Source organism: Amborella trichopoda, chromosome 12, assembly GCF_054954075.1.
Source record: "Amborella trichopoda isolate Santa Cruz 75 chromosome 12, AtrichopodaSantaCruz75HAP2 v2.0, whole genome shotgun sequence".
Classification (NCBI taxonomy): domain Eukaryota; kingdom Viridiplantae; phylum Streptophyta; class Magnoliopsida; order Amborellales; family Amborellaceae; genus Amborella; species Amborella trichopoda.
In genome coordinates, this window is record NC_142347.1 from 19,820,615 (window position 1) to 19,846,595 (window position 25,981).

At 34.6% G+C, this 25,981-nt stretch overlaps 1 protein-coding gene across 9 annotated transcripts; it reads right to left on the reverse strand.

The window, feature by feature from the left end:
* Positions 1-1,729: 1,729 nt before the first annotated feature.
* Positions 1,730-20,443, reverse strand: LOC18436985 (uncharacterized). 9 transcript variants are annotated; one of them, XR_016046458.1, is made up of 15 exons: positions 19,900-20,443; positions 19,718-19,815; positions 19,510-19,596; positions 18,977-19,073; positions 18,767-18,853; positions 17,997-18,683; positions 14,765-14,907; positions 14,463-14,660; positions 14,279-14,369; positions 14,029-14,203; positions 6,676-6,786; positions 6,484-6,580; positions 2,835-2,938; positions 2,227-2,326; positions 1,730-2,124 (listed from the first exon to the last, which is right to left on the reverse strand). XR_016046458.1 is itself a non-coding variant. In XM_020668950.2 (14 exons), exons 1-14 carry the CDS (start codon positions 20,056-20,058, stop codon positions 2,295-2,297), a joined length of 2,166 nt encoding a protein of 721 aa, XP_020524609.1. In that variant the 5' UTR covers positions 20,059-20,443; the 3' UTR covers positions 1,730-2,294. The 9 variants fall into 9 exon arrangements, 3 of the variants coding, with proteins under 3 accessions (XP_020524609.1, XP_088710612.1, XP_088710611.1); XM_020668950.2 differs by having other exon boundaries at positions 1,730-2,326; XR_016046460.1 differs by lacking the exons at positions 17,997-18,683; positions 18,767-18,853 and having other exon boundaries at positions 19,900-20,375.
* Between the last annotated feature and the right edge of the window lie 5,538 nt (positions 20,444-25,981).

The following is a 25,981-nucleotide window of genomic DNA, read 5'->3' on the forward strand; positions in this document are numbered from 1 at the left end:
CAAAAAAAATTGCAAAAATCATCATCATCATTAGAGTTTTTTTCCAACTATTTAGAGTTGGTTAAAAAATTAATTAAAAAAAAATTGCAAGCCAACTATACAATCGATTCCATGGAAACTAGAATGATTCTTGGTTCTGACTATGAAACAAGCCAACCACAACCATTCCCAATTTTGATCAAGGCAATTACCATCTGGATCACCGATTTTTACAACCTTGAATTGTTCTATTTAAATTTATAAGTACATGTTTTATATCAATTTCGTTCATGCTCTTATTTTGACTTTGATTGTTGATTCACAATCGTACTTTTGGATATTTCCCATTAGAGTATATGAATTAAAATCTTATGATTAACCTTCATGTACCACCTAAATTTATGTCATTTTTTGTATTTTTTTAATATGAGATGCTTAAAGCACACATACAAAGCATGTGCATTCCACTGCTTGAATTTACTCAAGCCGATCAATCTGATGTTATGCGTTGATTATATACAAGCAATCCTGGCAATGCATTTTGCAGTTTTTGTAAATGGTAATAGAATTTTTCCGAACATGAGTAAAATAGTTACTGGGCAGAAAATCAAGCCCCTCGCCCTCACTTGAAGTTATTCAAACTTGAAAAAAATGAAAAGATCACATGACAGTCCCTACAACTTCCATTCTCCCAGTGCATTGTAACAAACATTGCATCAGCTTTGCATAATACTACTTGAAAGTACCAACAATAGATGCAACGAGCTTTTAATGCATACAATGTATAGACAACTGCCCTTTTGGGTTATTAACCTTTTAAGACCATAGGCTTCTAGCAATATTTCAAAACACTGAATCGGAACCCCAATCTAGACCGATTTAAATTCCAATCTAAATTACCAAATTGATACGCAATATTGCAAAGAAAATTTAAAAAAACAATTAGCTCAAGCATTGAACATAATCACCCACCAACCGATCCCTATTCTTGACCAGGCAATTCTAGTCTAGATCAGCAATTGTAAAAGCATGGTTTCTAGTTACCACAAGGTCAAAGAGACATGCAACTTCTCTTATGATCACCCAATATGATGTTTGAGACAATAAGCTTTTCTTTTTTCTTTCGTTTTGGATAATTCAATGGGGAAGACGGGCCCTTACCCATTTTTTCAATAGATTAGGGAGTTACATTTTGTATATGTTAATTGGAGATGTCAACAATAGGAATGGATACAACGATGTGGCAACTGAGTGTGGGGATACTACCACCACTACCTCAACCCCTTTTCTACAAGAAGCTTCTCTTAGCGTGTTCATTAGGCATAAGCCAAACTGTCCAAACACTTGCTCCATGGGAACATAGAAGGGGCAGCTTCCATTTCTTTCCCACCTTTGCAACCAACTCCAAAAATGGGGAAAAAAAATAGCAGCAGCCCCTTTTGTGCCCCCTTAGATGGTCTGGCTCACAAAGCAAAATTTCCACCAAACAAACATGCCCTTACAAGAACACCCAATCTAAGACAGCCATACGAACAAAGATAAATATACCATGAGATGAGTGGTTGGAGGGGATCATGGGCCAGTCAATGGGTGGGAGACTGATGCCCTTGGATAAACAATGCTTACAATACCAATTTTCTTGGTTATGAGACATTGTTGGGACCTCAGGTTTATACAAGCAACACTGAACAAACTAGGACAAAAGAAAATCTAGCTAGATTAAAGAAAATTGGGGAAATGGCTTAAAAGGTTTGAAAAAGTCCTGAAACACATTAACAGTTCTAAAATAATTTTCTTTTCATGGCACTGTTCACTGTTTCCAAAAGGAAACACACCCAAATATTTCTGAAACATAGGGTTCATAGTCCAAAATAAGGCATAACCCCAAGAGTCATGCCAGAAGAATCCAAAGCATACATGCAACCAGCAAAGCATCATGAATTCTCCGATGCATGCTCACACACGCATGTATATGAGAGACAGAGAAGACAGCCATTGCTTGCTACACCTCTCCACTTTCATTTTCATTTGGTGCGAGAACATTATACATCCCACAGGTAGAGAGACTGCACCATTAAAGACACAGCAACCGCTACTTCCCAAACAAGAATTTACAACAAAAAATACAGGTAGGTGAATCCTTGCCTGTCACCCCCAAGGAAGATGAATTAGAAGAACAGGACAACTTATATCAACCAGAGCTCGCAAAATTTACAGAGACATGGTGGGTAGGAAAAACCCACTAACCTCCCCTCCTACTCAAAATACAGGGCACAGTCCACATGCTTGTAAGGAAATGCCCTTCCATTACCTTGTCAAACTCTGTTTAACTGGCAATGATCACCATCTGCATTGGAAGTATCAAACTATGTGCTCTGTAAATCAATCTTCAACATATGTACAGGAATACAGTAATACACACACCTACCGCAACCAGTTCCACAAATACAGCATAATCAACCAGAGCAGAAAAAAAAACAAAAAAGCATAAAAAAAATAAGATGAACTAAACCATAAATATAACATGCCTAGGAACATTCTCCAAGGGAATTCCCCTAAATCCTAAGGTGATCCACAAGTACAGGGATAATTGCCAACATTCTACCAAATGATAACTATAACCAGGTGAACATTGAAAAAGGGATAAGGAAAATACTGCAAAATTGAACCTGTGAAAGACAAGTACTCTTGTACAGGAACCTACTGAAAATTTTGATGAAACTATTTGCCAAACCATCAAAGCAAAATACTATAAATATTATATAACAGTTGCTTGGCTCTTATGTGGTGGCTCTACTTTAGAACAATCTAACAAGATTCTGACCGTGTTACCAAATGACAAGTTACACCCTTACCGTCAGCACCGCTTTTGAAGGATGATACGTCATGTTTCAAACATAATTCACTGGATTCAAGCTCTGAGGAAACATGAACTTTCTGAAATCTGGAACTCTTCATTCTGCCACCAATAGAATGTTATGTTAAAAAGAAAATGGCTACAAACCTCAAAATATGCAACCCAATGTGGTAATAATCAGAATTCAGAAAATTATACAAGATCAAAGACACATAGAGGATGTATCACTTGGAAACACATGCAGAAGAATGTATTCACATAAATAACAGGCAGCAATGTTTGTGTGCATACATTGTTATCCTTACAAAAGGTAGTTTCTTGGTCTAGTTGAACTTGATCAGGCTGAAGGATACTAAAATGGTATCAGGAGCACCATCAACATTAATTGATGAACAAAGAATAATTCTTGACACAAAGCAAATATTATCAGATTTCTCATAAAAGTGAGACGGGCACATCTCTCAGAGAAAAGAAGGTGACAATGGACAAAGTGTTAAGTTGCCTTGGATCCCATTAGTCATTGGTTAATTTTTTTGGGTTTAAGAGTATTTTCTATTATTTGGGGATTCCTATTAACCAACTTAATAGGTAGGAGTTTATGAGGTGTGTGATCCTATTTGGACAAGGATCGTCACATGAATCCAAATTGAAGGGATACACCAATAGTGCTAGGAATTCTAAAAGTTAGGAAATTAGGAGGGCCTCATGTAGGTGTTTTATATTTATTTCTTTTCTCTATGTAAGGCAGTTTCATACAAAGAGAAACATATAGACAAGATTGAGTGCCTTTAATTTATCTAACGTAAGAGCTTTCCTGTACTACTTTCTTTCCATTGATTAGTGAAAGACCTTCAATCATCTTCGCACATGGATGTAGCCACACCTATAACAAACCACATAAAATGTTGATGTTTCTTGTATTATTTATTGGGAAAATATCAATTAAGGGGATACAACTATTTACAAAATCATTAAATAGATAAATTATTCCTATTAACACTTGAGGGCTTACTTTTTCTTTTTCCTTTTCATTTCACTTAGATTCCTCTTGAAAATAAAAAAAAATTCCAAATTGCCCTTTAGTATTTAGAATTAGGAACAATCAGGGCGTTTTAATAATTTAAACACCCAAACGGCCTCAAATGAATTTGCATGTTATACTGACTTGAGGATGATGTGGATGAAGATGCTCCAACCTTGCATTAAGGTATGTTCTCGGTGCCACTCTAATTTTCCTTCATGATGTTTTTGTATTTAATAAATTAACAAATTAAAAGAAACACGCACAGAAATTTCATACCTTAATAAAGAGTCCAAGCTGATCACAATATGTTTGACTTTATATCATTTGCTCGTATGTAATGATCATGAGAATATTGTCAGTGATGGATGCTCACACTACTCTTAATAGGTGCAAACAGAAAAGAAACATCCAAAGGAGTTATGAGAGCAAATGAGAGAACCCTAAAGAAATTAACAATGTTTAAAAGATTAATGACCCAATCCAAAATCGAGCAATCCAAATTGGGAATCTGCCAGACCGTCCTGTACCTAGCCATAAAACAGGATTCAAAGTTTTTACTATACATGATCAGAGTGCTGACATCACGACTTGGCGCCTCTGCACAACAAAGCGCAATTATGACGCAATGACTCCAACACATTACGGCTTCCATGTGAAAATCAAATGCCGTCGCTGTTTAAATGGGATTTATATATATTCTTTAGGAGATTGAATAACTTTTATATGGCTTTGCTCTCCCACGATTTTTCAATGTGGGACAATGTTTGGGCACCATACATTAGACCAAGCATTTATTTGGCTTTGCATTGTTGAGGGCACCGCATCAAGAGCGTGATGTATTTATATGACCATGCATTTAACGACGCATTAATTAAAAGTTTTTACTTAAAACCTTCCTTATATGACCATGCATTTATATGCCCGTTTCCAACTATAAGGAAGGTTTTAGAATACTATTTAAGGCACCATGCATTTATACGATGCATTTTTATAACATTATTTTTGGTGCATATTCAATGGTATTTTAAGACCTTTATATACATTCACTAGTATTCTAACAAATTTTAAATCATGCTTATTATAGTATTATAAGTTTATAACTAATAATTATACATTGATAACTAAATCTTGTATTTTATTTGTTAACTTATTTGTATTACAATTACAAATTATGCAATGTATTATCTTTTCTTATAGTTGTAAATAAGATTTTTTCAACTAGATGATATTATAATACATTTTTGATCTGTTCTTATTTGTGTATTAAATAATTATAAAATATAAAACAACAATTACAATTTCATATCTGATATTATAATTAGTTAGGTTGCAATAATTTTGAATGAATAAAGCGAATAAATAAATGTTTGATACTTTGATTTGATACTAATTTTTGATTTTATATTATAACTAATAATTATATAGACATCCAGACAAGAAAACAATGTTTCAGTATTCACCTATTTTTACAAAATAATAAAAGAACATAATGCACAACTCCTAATTTCTTTTAAAAACAAACAGAACACTATTCTTAGAGATTTATATTGATTTTTTTGAAAAACTTTTGGGACAAAAATTGCCGATTCGGCCAATTCTCCGATCCTATCCACCGATTCCCCAATCCGACAAAGGTATGGGTGTGACCGGTTCATGTCACCGATCTTTTTTCAAACATTGGAAATTACCAACTCCAAGTTTTATACCAAGTTACTGTTCATGCTTTTAACTACTAGAAAACTAATTTCTCATTATTATCAATAAGAGGGAGAAAAATCAATAAATTAAAGTTAAAACTACTCAACATCAAATTCCATAGATATAATAACCTAAAAGTCTTGTTGCTAATAGTAACTCACATTTTGCATAAAAAAGAGAGAAGAAACCATCTAGGCCTATAACATAATTAAAGAAGGGCAAATTATAAATGTATCAAAGGCAATCCTTGAAAGAAACTGGGAAAAGTAATCCAAAGGAAACAGGTGAAGAAGGACAAAAGAATCCTTACAACTAATGCTCTACTTGAAATCTATTTAACTTGTATCAAATCAACCTTACATAACTCTAGAGGTTAGTTAAAGCGTATTGATTGGCAACTGATAAAGAAAAATCTATCTCAACTAACTAAGCCATCAGTGAGAATGTTTTATTTGGCCATGATGTAGATCAATTCAACCAGGTTTTGTTCTTGCATTATGACAAGTAAGGCTAGGTCTAATAAAACAGGTCAAAATTAAGGGTTTAACGTGAAGGCTTGAATACATAGCCACAATCATCATAAGAAATTGTTCAACAAATAGGAATATATCATAAGTTCATAACTAAACATGATAACAACTTGCTATGAACTTTCGAAGGAATGCAATTGCAACATTTTTCAACTCCCATAAGCAACAAAATTCCTTAAAAGAATAGGATAAGAAGAAAAAGCAATGCAAAATGAGAAAATTTGTCAAATGTACAATTAAAATTGAAAGAGGTGTACCACATAAAAGGCCATGGATGATGGGAAACATAAGCCAGAAAGTTGGTTCACGAAGAACTTGAAACAAGTATCATGGTATTGGGATACAACATAACATTTTCAACAAAAAATTTAGAAAACGGAAACCACAACACACACCTTAAAGATGCAACATATTTCACAAGTTCTTTTTCTTGATCATCGTCATAGATAAACCATTTCTCTTGGTAAAAACCCAAATCCCAACTGCCAAAATCTGTCAAAATCAGAAATAAAATATTATAGGAAAGATTATTGTGTTTTTCTTTGTCTCGTATAAGTTTATATGTTCCATATACTTTAAATACAAACCTTGAATCATAACATGAGCTTTATCAGAGTCGCCTTTCAATCTCCAATATACCCTACCAGTCTTATCCAAAAGGATGTTCTCTGTTCGAACAGCATCGGACCTCTGGTTCCCTATAATAATCCTTGTCATGTAAAATCTCTGTTTGCAATTCCATATACTTAAAACACTAATGGGCTCATCAATATGCATGCCCGTGTGCGACAAACAAATATTCATACAAAGTTTAATACAAGAATCCAAAAATCTTAATCCAGTCAAACACAGAAACAAACAAACAAAAAAAATACTATTTTCACCTAACGTATGAACAAAGCATGACTCTCTTTGATATGCAAGAGAGCTAAAAATTAGTTAAGTTTCAGGTGAATCAATATTTAAAAACCCAGCTCGGGGACCTGAACCGGGTGCATGCTAGGTCCGAATCGAACAAGCCGACCCAACAAGTTAGCCTGGGGGACTTGGTCAATATTAAAGAAAACAAGAAAACACATGAAAAAAATATAAAAAATGGCCAAAAAGAGAGAAAATACATTAAATCAAGCACTCAAAATCAAAATATTGATCTCATACTATAGGAACCATAAATCAAAATCAAATAATACAAATAAAAAAACCATTTAGGAAAAAAAAAAGCAGAAAAAAAAGGCCAAAAATAATCAGAACCAAAATTCAAGATTTTTGGTTTTGATTCAAACAAAGAACAAAGTCAAGGCTATTGCAGATCAATATGATAGGGAACATTTTGGGATAGATTAGAATGAATTTGCTGAGAAAATGAAAGAGTAATCAAAGATTTCTTATTTCTATTTCAAGAAACCCCTAAAACTGAAAATTTTGATTTTGCTTAATTTAATATAGGGATAGGGGTTTAATGGAGGGTTTAGATACAAATAATTTGAAATGAATTTCAAGTTCTTTTTGGTAAGAATCAAGTCAAAGATTGGAAGAACAATGGATTGGATGTGATGGGATCCTTCGTTTATACTCAAATATAGCCCAAGAGAAACCCTTACCTGGGAAGACATCTCCAATCCTAGTGTCTCTATCCAATCACTCATGAGCATTCTTCATATCCTTAGATGTGCTGGGATCCTTCTCTTATGTTCTTTTGGCTTACTACATATTCAAGACTCTTCACCATCTCAGGAACTTTTTACATGGCACAACATCCTACCTAATACACTAAGATGATCTTTTAACCTATTTATCCCAACATTTGAAAAATGACCTTAAAAATTGCACATTATTTTATTTTTATCATTTTTATCCGCATTTATACAGTGCTTCCATCCCGGATCCCCATTCCTAGTAGACCCCAAAAGAGACATTTCGCATCTCATAAAGAAATCTCAATTACAAATATTGTCTACTAACCTTTTTGCTCAATCTCTAAACTTTGTTCTTTTGGATGTATATCAAGCTCAAGAACACAATTAATAACCTCAAATGCAATCCAATAATGATTTAAATAAGAAATGGCAAAGTTTCAAATAATTCTTCGAACTTCTTAAAATTTTCTCAATTAAAAAGAAATGCAAAAACAATGAATTTAGGTGTTTTTAAGGCATAGGAAAAACTTTTTCATAAGTAAAGATGAGTCAAAAATGCCTCTACCAAAAATCAATTTTTTAGTCAAAATGTCCCCAAAATTATCCAATGACAAGAGCTGCTTGCCCCAAAACTAGGCGCCAAGCACCCCTCAGCCCACTTGGGGGGGGACACCTAGGAACCTACAGCTAAAAAGACCACTAAGTCCTAGCAACAGGGTCCAAGGCCCCTTGGATACCTAGGGGTTGGTTTGGGTAGTTTCTTGGATATTGTTATTAATTAGTAAGACTGGGCGGATATGCCACGATATAATAAACCCTCCTAATGAATAACAATAGATTTATCATCCAAAAGAACCTATTTAAAAAAAAAATTAACTCCACAAAGCTATTTTTGCATACGACATTCAAAACTTGATCCTATATAGGGATATGCTGCCATATACCTATTTTGTTCTAACGTTGGACTAATCTTTGATTCTATGATTTTTCATTTGTATTCCATATGTAAACAAAAATTTTTGACATGCATGGATTATCATAATTATGCTTAAAACCACATTCTAATTTCAACATGTTCGTGTCTTCTTGTTCTCTAGGTTTTTATTTTTTAGGCCTTTTATATCTTTAATTATTTTGAATAAAGAAACATGATGTCATCAAGGCACCAACTTCTCCAGCCAAACCAAGGCAAGCTTAGAAATCAATATGTAATGAACCATGTTCAAAAATTTGATTGCCCAACAGCCTAGGCGAAAAATTTAAAAAACGCCTAAGCACAATATGGGCGGGTACATTATGTGTTTTGCATCCAGACACCCCCCTAGGTGATCTGGGTACTACAGAGGCACTATTGTCTGGGCGCCACCCCGTGACAACTTGCAGACAGCGGAAAAAAACCCTCGGGTGAAGGTATTCTAAACCCTCATCCTATGTAATTTTTTACCCCTAAAAAGGGGAGAAAAGGGTTTTAAGGGTATTCTAAACCCCCAATAGAAAATCCTTGGCCTTTAGGGTGAGAAAAACCCTCAAAAACCACTATTTTGTGATTTATCAAAAGATAGATAAATTTTTTATTTTTTCGATTTCTTCCCAAAACGAAGGCAATAGTTCGTGGGTAGATTTTGAGCTTCTAATAGTTGATTTTGAGAACTTTTAACGACCCAATAAATGAGATTTGCACCGACATCGATTTGATTTTGATATTTTTAAAGTATTGTCATAATTGAAAGAGGGTTTTGATTTATTTTGCTACAACATATTATGTTATGAATCATGTGTTTTTTCTTTTTCTTTTTTTTCTTTTACGATATATTTACATATTCGCAGTTAAAATATTGATTTTTTTTTGGTGATTTATTGATATTTTTCTCACTTGGACAATAAAATTGAGCATATATCGTATTCTTTTATGAGTAATTGATTCCTTTTTTGTACAATGTGTCTTATTTTGATATTCTATTTTTTTGTTTTAGTTTATTTGATAAATAATTGATTATGTAATATCTTAATGTAAATCTTATGTGAAAGTGAAATTAAAGTCTTAATATGTCCTATATATTCAGTTATTCATTTAAGTCTTATTGTAAATTAATACTTAGCGACTTAATTCTTTAATCTTATGTATTTTACAGGTTTGTTGATTGGGTGATTGATTCTAAATCACATTACTCAATCAAATATTATTCATTGAGGATAATGGCTTCTAATGCATCAAGTAGGCCAACTAATCCAGACTGGAATTATAGAACTTGTCGAAATCCTCTTGACAAGAATAGAATCAAGTGCAAGCCTTGCAAAAATTGTTATAATGTCGGCATTAACAAATTGAAGAAGCATTTATCCGGCATTAAAGGGGATGTGGCATCGTGCACTCTAGTTCTTGCTGATGTCAAGAGAGAGAATCTAGAAAACTTGGAGGGGGTGAGAGCCAAAAAACATGAGGTGAGATTAACACGAGATCAACTTTGTAGGGGCTGTAAATATAAGTGGATATCAAAGAGAAGAAAAAGACATCTACATTGAGGTTGGTTCTTTTAGTAGGCCAAGAACAAGAGGGCCTATGGATGCTTTCTTACCTCATCCTGATCCTGAGGAACTACCACGAGAAAGGGGTCAGACAAGCTTAGAGACCCATATGAAGAAGGATCAGAGAGAAAGGGTTATCCAATATCTGGGGAGGTGGATGTTCCAAGCAAGCATTTCTTTTAATGCCACTAATTGAGTAGATTCCAGGCTTGTTGAAAGCAGTGGGCCAGGTTGAGGGCTCCAACTGCTTATGAGCTTATAGGGCCAATACTTAGGAAAGAAGTGGAGCTAACGAACAACTACTTGAAGACCCACACTGATGCGTGGGGTGAATATGGTTGTACAGTAATGATCGATGGCTCGAGTGATAAGAGGCGCAAAGCATCATGAATTTGATGGTGAATTGTCCATTAAGGACAATGTTCAAGAGATCTATTGATGCTTCAAACAAGTCCCATGATGTACAGTTCATTTTTAATTTGGTGGACCAATGTATAGAGGAGATAGGGGAGGATAAAGTCATCCAAGTTGTGACCAATATGTAATCTACTAATATTACAACCACCAGATTTTTGATGGACAAGAGGCCACATATTTTCTGGTCTCCTTGTGCAACACATTGCATAGACCTCATGCTTAAGGTCATTAGTAAGAGGAAGATGCTTAGGACAACCATCGAAAAGGCACAAAAACTCACAATTTATTTGTACAGTCACACTCAGGCATACATTTTAGTATTATACTAGTTTCTTTGGTTATTAGTTACTTATTTTGAGTATTTTTAATGCATTGATTTATTGAGGGTAATTTACTTAACTTACGGAATTCTATGTTGGTCAAGTCTTAGCCATGATGAGAAAGTTTACTGAGGACTTGGTGAGGCCTGGGGTGACTAGATTTACCACCTCGTACATGTCCTTGCAATCTTTATATGAGCAGAAGGGCAAATTGAGGCCTATGTTTGTGTCTGAGGATTGGACCAAGTCCAAGCGGTGCAAGAAAGCTGATGGAAGAGTTGTTATGGAAATTACCATGGACTCAAGATTTTGGAACCATGTCCATTATGCCTTGTTAGTCTTTCACCCTTTGATAAAGGTTCTCAAGTTGGTTGATGCTGAGAAGAAACCTGCTATGGGGCACATCTATAAAGCCATGCCGGATGTGAAGGAAGAAATGGGATGAAATGAGGTATGGCAGAAAGCGGATAAGAATGGGTTCCTCCTAACAATTAGGAAGAGAAACGGGTTACTTGAGACTGAGAGGGAGGGAGATTTACATGAGAAGGAGAGAGTGTGCTAAGGAGAGAAACATGTGGGGGAGAGAGTTCTTGTGGTTTTTTTTAATTTCTAACAATTAGGAAAAGAAGGGGGTTACTTAAGACTGAGAGGGAGGGAGACTTACATGAGAAGGAGAGAGGGCTAGGGGGAGAAACATGTGGGGGAGAGAGTTTTTGGGTTTTTTTTTTTAATTTTATTTATTTTTATTTCCTTTAGTTGTATTTGAAAGGGAAGAACACCCCTTTTTTAAACTTGATTATTTCTAAAGAGTAAAGAAATTCTTTTGATCTTGTGAAGAGATCATTAGGTGGAGTCCCTTGTAGACCCTGAGAGTGGGTATATTCTTATCTCTTTATTTATTATTTTTATTTTAATTATTTCTTTTCCAACTTCCCTCCATTTTCTATACATCAATTGGTATCAAAGCCAGTCGATTGAACCTTGAGATCCATAAAATATGATGCTTTCACAAACATTTACGGATTTAGTTATGAAATATTTGAGTTATTGGATCAAAAATTTGAGAGTCAAACAAGACCTGATAGAAGTATTATAAGATCTCTTCAGTAAATTGATTCATGAGGAATAAGAATATAAAGATCTAGAAATCTAGAAGATAAAAAATCAACCATCAATCCAAACATTAATCACACACCACAACTCCCTTCGGAAGTTGAACTGATTATTAGGCATGAAATACAAATGGTTAAGCTGATTGTAAGGCATGAAGTACAAGTGGTGGAAGGTGCAAGAGATTTCAACTTACAATTGATTTTCCAAGCATGTTGCAACTCTATTGGATTAGGCCCAACAATCAAACGTTCAATATGAGAAAGGTGAAAAGTTCCAGTTGGAACAAAGCAGAGAAGATATTGAAGAAAAATTTTGAAATCCATAAGTTCGAGGTCAAGCTTCTCCCAACCTAAGAGAATGATGTAATGAATTTTTTTATTTTTTATTTATTTTACTATTTTTTATATTTTAGATTAGATTTATTTGGGTCATTAATTTTCTTTAGGGTTATTTTTATCTTTTTTATGTGTAGAGATTTGACAGTTAAAATTAGAATTTTATATTTTTTAAAGATAGGATAAGCTACAAAGAATATGGGGGAAAATAGATAAAGATAGGGACTTCCTAACAATTTGGAAGAAAAGGGGGTTACATGAGACTGAGAGGGAGGGAGATATACATGAGATGGAGAGAGGGTTATGGAGAGAAAAACATGAGAAAGATAGAGTTTTGTGGGTTTTGGGGTTTTTTATTTTATTTTTTTATTTCATTTAGTTATATTTAAAGGGAAAGATGTCCCTGTTTTAAATTTAGGGTTATTTTTATTTCTCATATATAGAGATTTGAGGGGTAGAATTAGAAGTTTACTTTTTTAAAAGACAGAATATGCTAAAGAGAATATAGGGGAAAATAGATAAGGATGGGGACTTCCTAATAATTTGGAAGAGAAGGGGTTACATGATACAAAGAGGGAGGGATATATACATGAGATGGAGAGAGGGTTATGGAGAGAAAAACATGAGAAAGCGAGAGTTTTTGTTGGTTTTTTTTTATTTCCTTTAGTTGTATTTAAAGGGGAAGGATGTCCCTGTTTTGAACATGGTTATTTTTTAAGAGTAAAGAAATTGTTTTAATCTTGTAAAGAGATATTTGATATGGACTCCCTTGCAAACTTTGAGAGAGGGTATATACTTTTAGCCCTTTATTATTATTTTAATTTCATTTATTTCTTTTCCTTCTTCTCTACATCACTTATGAACCCCACAAATGCAACTTTTTGGCTTGGCAAGAAAGTTTTTTCAAACTTGGGAAAAGTGAGCATTAAATGAGGAAAAAGTTGAGCATTCTGGAAGAGTCCCACTAAGCAACATCTATTGGATGGTCCTCTTGTAAAGAAGTAGCAAACCAATAACATGTACAGAGAATAACATTGATGATATAAGTTTATGACACATGTATCTTGACTTTTTTCCTTTACATATTTTTCCCTCAAAATCTTACCAGTACTTTAGGTTGAAAATATATGCAGCATTATCACAGTTTTGTTGATATCATATTTAGGCAATCATCCTATAGATTGAATATTAAAATGCTCTAGCAAGTGAACATATTAATTAATTTGTGAAACAGTTTTCTTTTGGAACTTACCAAGAACCGTGAACTTCTGCCTAGTTAAACCATGCATAACTGATTCCATTACTATTACTAGTTCGAGTAATGCGCATGCCAAATCCCAAGCAGTAATCACAAAGCATGAACTTAAGAAAACAAAAGAAGTCATTCCATAGACTTACAAATATATAACATAATTTACTCCAATGACTTATGCCACCCATTTATAAAAGGAATGAATTGTAGCAAAGCACATTTACACAAGGTAAATTATTATGAAAGTCATCATGCAAGTAAAAAGTTTTCATATTATGCAAAACAAACTGTGGTTAGTAAAAAATGTTAGATAATCCTGTTAGGTAGAAGTAAAGCATACTTAATTTAGATGCCGCTTCCAATGCTTCTGATATCTGTGCATAAGCCTTCTCAGACTCTCTTTTTATCTTAGAAACAAGATTTTCATGTTCATGAACTGAAGCTGGAGTTCCATTTCTTGAAGCTAGAAGAATTTGAGGTAACTCATCTCTCATTTTTTGCTTCACAATCTTTGCCTGCACCAAAACAACTCTGATATAAGTAAAAGTAAGTGATTTGATCATTATGAGCTACAAGACAAAAACAGAGACCCTTTCTTTTGCAGCCAAGACTTTTTCTTTCCCCTCCTTAACTCTTTTAATAAACTTTTCATTTTCTTCATCAATCCAACTTCTGAAGCACCTGAAGAATATGTCAAAACATATATCAATATAAGAAATTATCCTTCTATGCCATATGCCATCAGGAAGCCATTACAAATAGAGAATTACATACTCTGTACCAAGAGCTTCATCACAAAGAAAGTTCATTATTTTCAATTTTTTTGAGGGCTCAAGCTTATCGTATCCATCAGATCCGTTATTGAGAAAACAGAATGGAATTTCCTTCAAAGAAGATTGTGATTTGGAGACATATTTTTTGAGAGCTTCCACCCATGAATCCGAATTGCTCATTGAATATGGGATGGGCGAACTGGTCAAATGCAGAGAAAGTATCATAAATTACTCTATTTAAACATAAAGGAGAACATGACATTCAGCTTGTTAGTGTCACAAAGCTTTGGCCAAAGAGTTTACTCTTCTTCCAAGTCCTTGAGCATCAAGGACAATAGTTTCATATGAAATTGAAGACTTGAAGAATATATTCCTCGACGTCCAATGCGTCCACGTGTTATTTCTCGTAGGACTGATTCTGATTGGCCTTTCTTTAAATCTAGAAACTGGAAATGACACTACCCTTGTCAGTGAAAATCAGGGTAAAAATACAGGATAACAATTCAATGTCGAGCATCAATTATCAAGGGCACTCCAATTTTGTTTTCAAATGATTCAAACAAAAGAGACTGAATGTGAAACCAAGATAATTATGAATCAGAACATTGTGTCTGGATGCCAAGAATCAGCAAACCACAACAGTAAACCACGCCCAAAATATGACAGAATAATATGGAAAAGGGCAATACCATTCATGGCTCAAGCACACCTACCAATGATGGCTCAAACAATAAATAATCATTACAATCTTCATTTATGAACATGATAGCATATGATGACAGATCAAATATAGGCTAGTATGTTCCTTGACTTTCAAAATCAAACATTGAAGCATGACATGAAAGAATAACCCATATGAGCTTGTTTTGAAACATTACTTGTGCAAACTGTTGAAAGAATCAAAAAGATTCAGAAGACAACTAGCCCAATCAGGTAAAAGAACAAAGATCAGCATTTGGCACATCTCTTTAGCTATATCAGCTATAAATTCTTCAAAGCAGTGTATCAAAAAGCGCTAGGCAGGTCCTAGGCGGCCTGAGGGGTCCAAGCCGCCCAGCACCTAGGCGGGTGCCCAAAACCTAGGCAGCTGCCAATTGAAATTTGAAAAAAAGTAAAAACCATACCAAATTATTACCAATATAATATCATATTTCAAGTTGGAAAAAAAAAAAAGATAGACGTTGAGAAGAGAATTTTGATAATCCATATTGTTAAAACAGTAAACTGTAAAACCATATAAGTGTAGGTAGGATATAAAAGTCAACACTTAATACAACAGAAATTTAGAAAATATACAGTATAATAAAAGTCAACACTCATGACTCAACACAACAGTCAACAGACTCAACACTCAACACCAAGAGGCAAGAGTCTTCAATCGTCATTGTCATCATCATCATTATCAGAAAGAATATCAATAGGGCAAGCCTCATCATATGCATCTGAGTCGAGACCATCATCATCAAACTCATCTCCCTCTTCAATATAACGCTCGTCCTCCTCTGTTTCTTTTGAATCTGCCTCTTCCTCTTCCTCTTCTTCTACCTTCCTCTTATTAGTCTGCGGAAATGAGGTCCTAGTAGTCTTGGCTGCTCTACCCTTTTTTTTGTACTTCTTTGAACTCAAATATTGTATAATTTCCTCCTTGATAGCCTCAGGAACATTTTTACAAGTGGCAACATCCCCCTTAATACCAGCAAGATATTTTTTAAATCAGTAAATGCCTCCATTAGTATCATTTCCATAATAGTTACATTTAATACAATTTTTATCACTTGGATTCGGGTTATAACCATACTTCCAACCCGGATCACCACTTTGTCTAGAACCTGAACAAGATACTTTCACAGAACAAGGCTTATTTTCAACATTTTTTTGTTCTTCAAAATTCAGAAGATATCTAATCTCATCCCGAACTGCTTCAGGAACCTTTGTACAAGAAGCAACATTACCTCTAACACCAGCAAGGCGTTTTTTGAATCGGCTAATACCCCCATTAATATCTTTTTCACAAAAATTACACATTATACAATTTTTATCATTGGTTTTGGGTTGGACCCATACTTCCAACCCGGATCACTTTTTCTAGGAATAGCAAAAATAGATCTATGACAAAGATTTTGTTCTTGTTTTTGTTTTACATATAACTTATAAATTGCTTAATCTCCTCTCTGATAGCTTCAAAAATATTTTTACAAGGGGCAACATCCCCCTTAATACCGGCAAGATGTTTCTTAAACCGGTCTATTCCTCCGTTTGTATCTTTTTCACAAAAATTGCATCTAACGTAATTTTTGTCATTTGGATTCGGGTTGTATCCATATTTCCAACTTTAATCTCCACTCCGACTAGCTCTTGAAGAAGATATCTCAAAATAAAATAAGCAATCTAAAGTTACACTTACTTTGGTTGTTCGAACTCCAAACTTTAAGAAACACTTCGATGATTTAATCCAATGGAATGTAATTTTTTGAGGTTTTTTTCTCTCCAAAAGGGTTTCTTGGGGGATTTAGGTTTCAAATAAACCTAAAACCTATCTTTCTAAACTTTTATATCTTGGAAAAAACAAAAACAAAACAAAAAAAAGTTATATTTTTCCACCTCTGGGCGAGGTGCAGGCCCTTGGCGGCCGCCCAGGGCTGGGCACTGGGCAACCACCTAAGAGGGTTCCGTACTGCCTAGGCGGCCGCCTAGGGACCACCGCCCAATTTGGCGGCCTAGTAGGCAATGCACCCAGGCCTTCTAGACTGCCTAGGTGGCCGCCTAGGCCCTGAGCGATCTGCTTTTTTGAACAATGCTTCAAAGAAGACCTAGAATGAAAAAGAATGAACCTCAAAGCAAGACAAAGCCTCAAAGATGTAGACAGAATATGGTCTTGGAATATGTGTAGAAGATGTAGACAAAGATGTAGACAGAATATCTGTTACCACACTCTTTAGACAGACATCAGACAACTGTTTAGCTACTCATGTTATAATTAAGATGGTTAGGATACAATTCATGAAGGGTGCATTATTTCTTATGCATATAGCACCTGCTTATGCACAACAGTTCCAAATTATAAGGAAACATTCATGAAATGAACTCAAAATTCTGTGTAGTTATTTGGAAAAATCCCTCCTAAGGTTGTGTTTACTTGTGCAATTTTTCTTGGAAAGGGTCAAAAAACTTTGTGATCAAATAATAGGCTCCTTTAAACATCAATTCATAGAAAAAAGTTGAAGCTGCAATTACACCAATCTCAAATGCTACTTTGCTATTGCGCTAATCCCAAAAACATAGTGGCAATTACATTTACACCAATAAAAAAACTTTAAACTGAACAGGAGTCAGAAGTCATAAAAGTGAAACAGGATATAAGTAGATGAGCTTCATAATATCAAGATCGTAAGTTGTTAAAAAATGTGAATTTAAATTTTTATCTCGAGGCACAGAAGCCACAAAGCACAATTCATCCATGATTGCAAGATTAATCAAATCAATTAAAAGTGCGATCTACATTCTCCTGTGCATAAATCGAACAATGGAATCTTACGTTCCCAAATGCAGCACAAAACTCCAAAAATTGCAAAGCTGGCCCAACATCATCATCAGGTAGATCAACACCTGCAAGCTCTTTCAAAGCATTGCCTTGAGGCAAATCAACATTTGCATCCAGGTCTAGAGCTGCTTGTTTTTTTTTTTTCCTGAGATTGATTGGTTTTCCCAACTCAAAAATAACTGTGCAACACTGTTTCTGACCATTGATTTCCACATCCTCATCAACAGATTCCTTCTTCTGATTTTCTCTGACAGCCTCATCCTTCCCCTCGTGTAACACTTTCCTTTTCTTAGATTGCTTCTCCAATGTCAAATGTGAGACTTTCTTCTCTTGGGGTGATTTAGGAGATTGATTGCCTTCTGAAACCTCAAGAGAATCACGACATCCATTAGGATTAGTAACACCCCTCTTTTCTGTTTTCTTAAAAACAACATTTTGGCCCTTGTCTCCAGAAACTCTCAAATTACCATTAATACCAACATCTCCCTTGCATGAGTCACCCCTGCTAGCTTCTTTAATAGGTGCATCACCTATGACCCTCCGGGAATCTAAATTTTCTTTTTCCTTGGATGCCAGTCTAGGCTTTTTGGACGTCTCTGAATTAGCCAAGCCATCATTTGCACATGCATCGTTTCCATTTTTCTTCCTCGTTCTGCACTTCTTTTTAGAAGACACAAGTTGCTGAAAGATCAACCACCAATTGTTACCGCTTTATATCTTTTGAGAAACAAACCCAAGAAATCAAATGCAGAAAACCCACCAACCTTATCAGCAACAACATAATCATGAGGATCATTCAGAACCTCTTTAGGACCCAATGTTTCAGAACAGGGAGGCTGTGTACATTGTTTCTGTTAATATTCCAAGTGAAGTTTTTTATTAAAAACAATAAAGCATGTGCCTATATATCGCTGGTAAACTTTGTGACATTTATAAAAACCACACATCAAATGTAAAACAAGCTGATTGCTTACTGAAGGAAGGGTATTGAGCATTTCAGAAACTGAAGAAAACCCTGTAGCCTTTGCTGTATGTGCAAGAATTCCTGTTGGCTCTTGGCCTCTCTTTTTCCTACAAAAAGAATATATTGATAGCATTGTGTTTCTATCGAAATAAACACATGATCCATTTAGCCCCCACCCTTCCAACCCCCTATCTCACAAAAAAAATAACAATAATGAATATCTGCAGTATCATTTTACCCAAAAAACAAAAGAAATGTATTCAATTTTCCCCAAAAATAAGAAATGCATGATCAACTATGAAATGGGGCAACATTATTTATTTTCTTCCATTGAAAAGGAATAATCATGAGCAATTTACTCCAAAAGAAAATAAGAAATGAATAACATACTATCCAACCATGAACATTACTTTTATCAAATTCAAACAACCATGGGTTGTTAACTGCCCACCCCATAAACCCAAACCAAAATAGGAAAACCACCCTACCCAAAAAATAAAAAATAATAAGTAAATATTTATTCAGGAGAAGTTATAGACTTGCATGCAAAAACTGCAGTTGCATATTCCTCTGCATTTGGGGCAATTCCATCCATCCACACCGGCCATCTCCTCAGCATTCTCTCCATACCTAATAAAGAAAAGCATAAATGAACCCAAATCTAATCTAATCTAATCTCAAAAATCTGTCGAGAAAAACATAACACTGCTCATTTCTCTGAAGAAAAAGTGGTTGATTTTTTCTAAGCTACCTGTTCAAGAGGCATTTGTGACAGAAGTTGATGGTGCACGGCTTTCCCTGCCGCATGTTCCTGCAAGACGCCATGAAATCCATGGTCTTCTGCCGACACTGCACCCAAAAAACAGGAATGAAATACCCAACAAAGATAATAACAACAGTATGAAGTGAAAGGGAAGAATTGAATCTGGTTACCTGATGACAAGTTTTGCCATTCTCAGAATCATAGATCCTTCCACTGATCACACGAACTCCAGGAGATTTGATACGTGTCTTGCGAGGAGACGAAGGATTGGCCGAGAGTTTTGGCTTAACAGGAGAAGCCTTTACAGAGCTCTTGTTTGATACAGCCATGCTTGCTCTAGTGGAGGTACTGTGTGTATATATGCTACCATAGAAACAGAGAGGTACTGTGTATATATGCTACCTCTCCAAGTTTGCAGCTAGTGGTGGCTAGTGGGTCGCGGGCGAAACCTTGGCGGGACAACCCCACCTTTCAATTAATTTGAATCTCACAATTTCGGATCTTTAATCCTCTTTGCCGCCGAAAATTTATTAACAGAGGCAAGGGGCATTGCTTGGTTATATTGGAATTTGAGAGAGGCAAAGAGAGGGAGGAGACACCCGTTGCTTGGGTTGGTGAGTAGTGTTGAGTGTCGTTCATTAGTGACACATTCAAGTGGAGCCATCTTCTAGGTTTAATTTGAAGAAGTAAGGGAAATTGTTCCATGAGTGAGTCAGGGCAAGAGCCAGCTGATTCTTCAACGTCCATCTTTAAGATGGACTTGTGTAAAATGCAAGGGTCAAATCAAGTATGAAAGGTGCCAAAAATATCAAAAAAAAAAACAAAACACATTTTAAAGTTCAAAACAAAAAAATTTCATATTTATGATCAGCTTGGCTTAGATGATGAATCTCTAAAATTTTGAATCAAAAATCTATCTTTAAGATAAAGTTTAGAGGGGCCTCATGTGTACATATGAGTCATCCGACTCATAGATACCCCGTCAGGAAAGTAATGTCATGATTCATTGAGAGGGAGTCGTATTCCCAAAACATCAACTCAAGAGAAAAGTATGGCTTTTTGAAATCTGATAAGCACGTTTGGAAAGGGAAAGAGTTGCATGAGGGGAGGGATTAGAGTGTCACGGAAGAGCAAGGAACAAACCATGTCATGAGGATGTGGAAATAAAAGGGTAGAAAAAGCACTCTACATTACAGTCCGTTTGGGTACCTGGAAATATATTTGCTAAATAAATTCATTACATGATAAATACATTTCGTGCTAGGCAAGTAAGAGAAGCATCTGGATGCAACCCAGAAGATAAATATCCATTATTCAAGTCACTTGGGAAGATACATTTGTCATAATCTCATTATATTCAAGTATTGTAGTTTTAGTAACATTTCTTCTTGATCATTTTAAGTTAGATTTACCCTAATATTTAATTGAATCATTGTAATATGATTTTTTCCTTTTTTTGTTAACATATACTTAGATATACTTAATATATTTATTCTATACTATATTATTAAGCCAGAGTTAAAGGGTGGATATGTATCGCAAAAATAAAAAGTGCCCAATTTAATAGAGATTGTATGACACTTCCATCTTTAAGCTAAGAGAGAGAAAAAGAGCGTACACACTTTCACATCTTAATTAGAGATAGAAAGAGCACTTCCAACCCAATCACATAATCTTAGGGATAAACTGATTTCTTTCTGAAATTTAGATGGTGTCATATCTTAATGAGAGAGTGCACTTCCAACCCAATCACATAATCTTAGGGATAGAGTAATTTCTTCCTAAAATTTAGATAATGTCATATTCTAATGAGAGAGAACACTTCCATACCCAATTAATTTTCTTTCTAAAATTTAGATGATGAATATAAGGTTAGAAAGTAGTTAATGATATGAGACAGATGGAGATAGATTTAAGGAGAGGATCTGAATGGGAAATATGTACATATTTTTTTAAAGAATATCTTTTGAAGCCCAAATTTTTTGTCCAAGTAAAAAATCCACGAGATATTTAATACCCACTAAATATATGAACTCTAAATACAAATGAAGGGCGAGAAAGTGGTAAGTTTTTTTTTTTTAATAATAAATATATGATATAAAAATTTAAATAGAAATACAAATATTGGAGGGAAAGCATCTCCCATCACACAACCACGTTTATTTTGTTGACAAATGTCATTTTTTAAATTTTATTATCTATTTTTTATTATTTATTAGATATGCATGCAAACTCCTCTTTATGTCCTCTCTATATATTTAAAACCATATTAAATATGCATGCAAATTTGTATGGCTTCTCTCTATATATATTTAGAACCCTATTTTGATAGGCATGCAAAATTTTTGGGGATGATATCTCATTAAATATGCATGTAAGCTCCTCTTTTTATGGCCTCTCTCTCTCTCTTCACATTTAAAATGTAGTCTCTCTCTTTTTTTGTAACCTAGCATATTTCTCTCTCTCTCAACGTGGCCTTTTTCATTCTGTCTTTTAATTTGGCCTCTCTCTCCACATTTAAAATCTTATTAGATCATCATCATCATAACTTTTTCTCAATTAATTAGGGTCTTATTAGATGTGCATGCAATTTTATTTTAAAATGATCTTTCATTAGAAAACCGTATTAAATATACATGCAATTTTTTTGAAAATGATCATTCATTAGATATAACTGCAAGCTCTTCTTTATATGAAACATCTCTCTCTCTTCATATTTAAACTATAATATTTCCTCTCTCTCTCTCTCAATGTGGTACCCCTATCCTCTCAACTTGGCCCTCTCTATCTTTCTACGTTTGCTAAGCTCATCAATGTACAAGGGAATGCTAATACTCATATTTATATTCAATGAAATACATTTTTGTTGCACTCTTTTTTTTTTTTATTCATTTTTTCTTCTCATAATTCTATGTTAGATATTATCAAAACCTCAAAGAGTTTTCAAGGCTAATCGTTAAGAGTTTTTTTCTTTTAAATATGTGTAAAATTTATGGAGTGAAAAAAATAGTGATTTTCTATGTTGGTGGCATATATGATTTGAGCACTCTTTTTTTTCTTTTGGGGAGAAAAAAGTAACACATTTTTTTACAACCTATAATAGGATAATTGTGCCTAATCATGTAGTAAAAGAATGGAAAGAAAGTATGGCGGACGACTGCATCAAATCGTGGCATCTGAATAAACCATGCTCTCTTAGCGAGAGCATCAGTTACCGTATTTGCCTCACGAGCAATATACCACTTATGAGGTGAGAGCACGACAATTATTAGCTATTGTTTGTAATATCCAAGGAGCACGACACGATACTGAATAACATCTACTAAAAGAGATGAGTCACTTTCTATCTGTATTGGGAAGCAACCCGACTAAATAGCCAAGAGTATACCTTCTTCTAAAGCCTTGAATTCTGTATAATTATTGGACACGCTCTCGAAATCTCTAGCAAACGCTGCCACAAAGCCATTGTTAATTTTTATGACCCCACCACCTCGTGTTGATTTGAGCACTCTTATTGCATTAGTGATACACAGCATAACACTTTTAAATGCTTATTTTATATATTCATAAAATGCAATCATGTTATCTAGCAAAATAAAATTATCCTCTATATTATAAAAGAGATTTGTTTTATGTATCTTCATATCTCATTCTTGCGTGCAACACATGTAATCCATAATTTTGTTTGGGAGTTTTGACGCATCTTAAAAGTACTTATTAAAATTTTAATTTTTAAATTAACGAATTTTAATTTAAAAATATTTTAACTTTATTTAAAATTTGTATATTGTCATTTCAAAATTTTAAATATAATTTAGTGAATTATCATGCATCCATAATTATTCATAACCAAAATTTTCCTATTATATAAATTTTAAAATGTTAGAAATAATATTTTGTCTTTACGACAAAGTATAAATTGAACTTTGTATCTTTTAAGATTTTTTAATAAATCTATATTTTATAGTGTAGTGTATTAAATTTATCTAGATTCATGATTAATGTTTAGAGAAATGATCTAATGCGATGGTTGTATCATAGTATAATACAACTACACTTCTAAAAACCCATATTTATGGTATTTGTATGACCCAAAATTTTGCACACATACTCTCTTTATCTCAATAATCAATCTAAAAATAATAATAATGATAATTTGCATCTTATATATGATCAAAACAAGTCCCCTCAAGTAATGAATCTAGACCGTCCATTTGACTAATTTCAAGATCTCGGCCATTATGAATTCAAATCATTTTTTTTTATTTTTTAATATTGTTAATCTAATGAGGGTCTAAGACCGGAGCTTAGATACTATGGAGGATTTTTAAGGTCGCTATATTAGGGGACATACTCAAAGCAAAATGCGCCTAAGAACAACCCTTCTTAACGGTAGTAGTTTGAGTGGGTGAAATGGAGTGAGAGATAGAAAGAAGGGTAAATAAGGAGAAGAGAGGGTAAGAGAAGAAGAGAGGGTGAGAGGGTAAGAGAGAGAGTAAGAAAGAGAAAGGGAGAGAGTGAGTGGACGAGAGGGAGAGAGCGAGAAAGAGAGAGGTGAGCTGGCGAATGAGCTACCAGTTTGGGAGGAGAGTGGGAGAGGGAGGAGAGAGAGAGAGAGGGACATGGGATGGGTTGGCGGCTTAGCTGCTGGCTCGGAGAGAAAGAGAGGGGAAGAGAGGGAGAAAGAAAGAGGGAGGTAGGCTTGGAGAGAGAGAGAAAGAGAGAGCTGGAGAGAGAGAGGAAGAGAGAAGAAGAAGAAGAGAGAGAAAATGATTGGGTACCTAGTGGTGAGTCGGTGGCTTGAGCCCAGGTGCTAGGTTCGGTCGCGATGGCCTTTGAGTACTCCTTGAGTGTGAAGCTAAGAGTTTGAGGAAGGGAAGATTGGGGTCTATAGATTATGGAGTATATGGATCTTTGGTGATCTATGGGTTTTGGTATAGGGAGTATAGTGGGGTTAAGTGGTGATTAGAGTTTGGGGTAGGGATTAGTGTCCAAGGGTATGAGCTCGAGGTGAAAAGTATTCTCTCTCCTCTCTTGAAAAAGAAGGCAAAAACACAAGCTCAAAGAAGTAAAAACTTGATTTTAATCTTGAATTAGCCAACCTTTTACAATCTCTCGATACTCTAGGTTACAAATAAGTAAAAGTGCTTATATAGACTCATCAAAAAATATGGGTGGATGTGCTTGGTGTATTGTTAGTCACATGCAGAACTAGGTACATTCTAACGAACGTTTGATGCGAGAATAAGATGATTGACTAAAATGATATGCCTCTGGTTAAGTATATCTTTAAATGATTATGAGTAATGGCTTTAACGCACTCTTAATAAGGATATGCAAACTCGATGAGTAAATCCCTTGAATATATGATTTGAAATGGTGGATATGCCTCTTAATCACACATTAGACTAAGTGTGTGAACACTTGATAGATTGAAGAAATTGACATTCAATAAAGCTAATAACACACGCTGGATAGCTATCTTAACACATGGTCGATGAGATACGAGTAATGTTCTTGATAATACCTACTCAGATATGTCCCATATGATATGAAATACATGATATGACCAGGATTCACCATATGAAGGTCTTGATATGCCTAAGGAGTCTTGATTCATCAATGAGTCTCTAAATATTCTAACTTATGACCGATAAAGATATGCTATTGATAGTTTGTCAGCTAAGCATATTCAAGGTTGGTGTAAGAATTGAAGCCATCTCGTTTTGAGACAAGCTCTAGGATACATACATTCCTAAAACCTGATATGCATGTCCATATAATATATGGAGGAACTAAATACATTGTATTTTCTCAGTATTTATGGTCAGTTATGCATAAATGTGATAACTTACGAGTGATGATAAGAGATCATAGGCATATTTCTATTTGAGATTAGAACTCTGAAATGCATATATTCCAGGCATATGGATGCATCTCCACTAGATATTGTAGGAGTTGTGGGTGAAATGTGATATGACTCTTTTAACCTGTCAGTTAAAAATGTGAAGTTTTAAGCGACGGAGCATAATGGAAATTTCGTCATATGTTGATATATTGAGGTAAATCCCTGAAAATAAACATGGCAATGCCTTATATGCCTTGAAGTCCAGGAATGCTATAACTTGGGCAATATTTGGATTTGACTTAGCTCATGTCCATATCCACCGTCAGTTAAGATATTCATTGCCTGACACCCAAGAACTTTATGTTTTGGAATTAAGTCGAAATTCTTAATGACCTATATGAGAG

What these genes read in the sequence shown, in the direction of transcription:
- LOC18436985 (XM_020668950.2), bottom strand. Translation starts at nt 20,058, where the DNA reads ATGGCTGTATCAAACAAGAGCTCTGTAAAGGCTTCTCCTGTTAAGCCA. An exon ending in AGCTCATGTTATGATTCAAG is followed by an intron (nt 6,581 to 6,675) that starts GTTTGTATTTAA and finishes TGATTTTGACAG; the next exon opens with ATTTTGGCAGTTGGGATTTG. An exon ending in CTTCAAAAGCGGTGCTGACG is followed by an intron (nt 2,327 to 2,834) that starts GTAAGGGTGTAA and finishes CTTCCAATGCAG; the next exon opens with ATGGTGATCATTGCCAGTTA.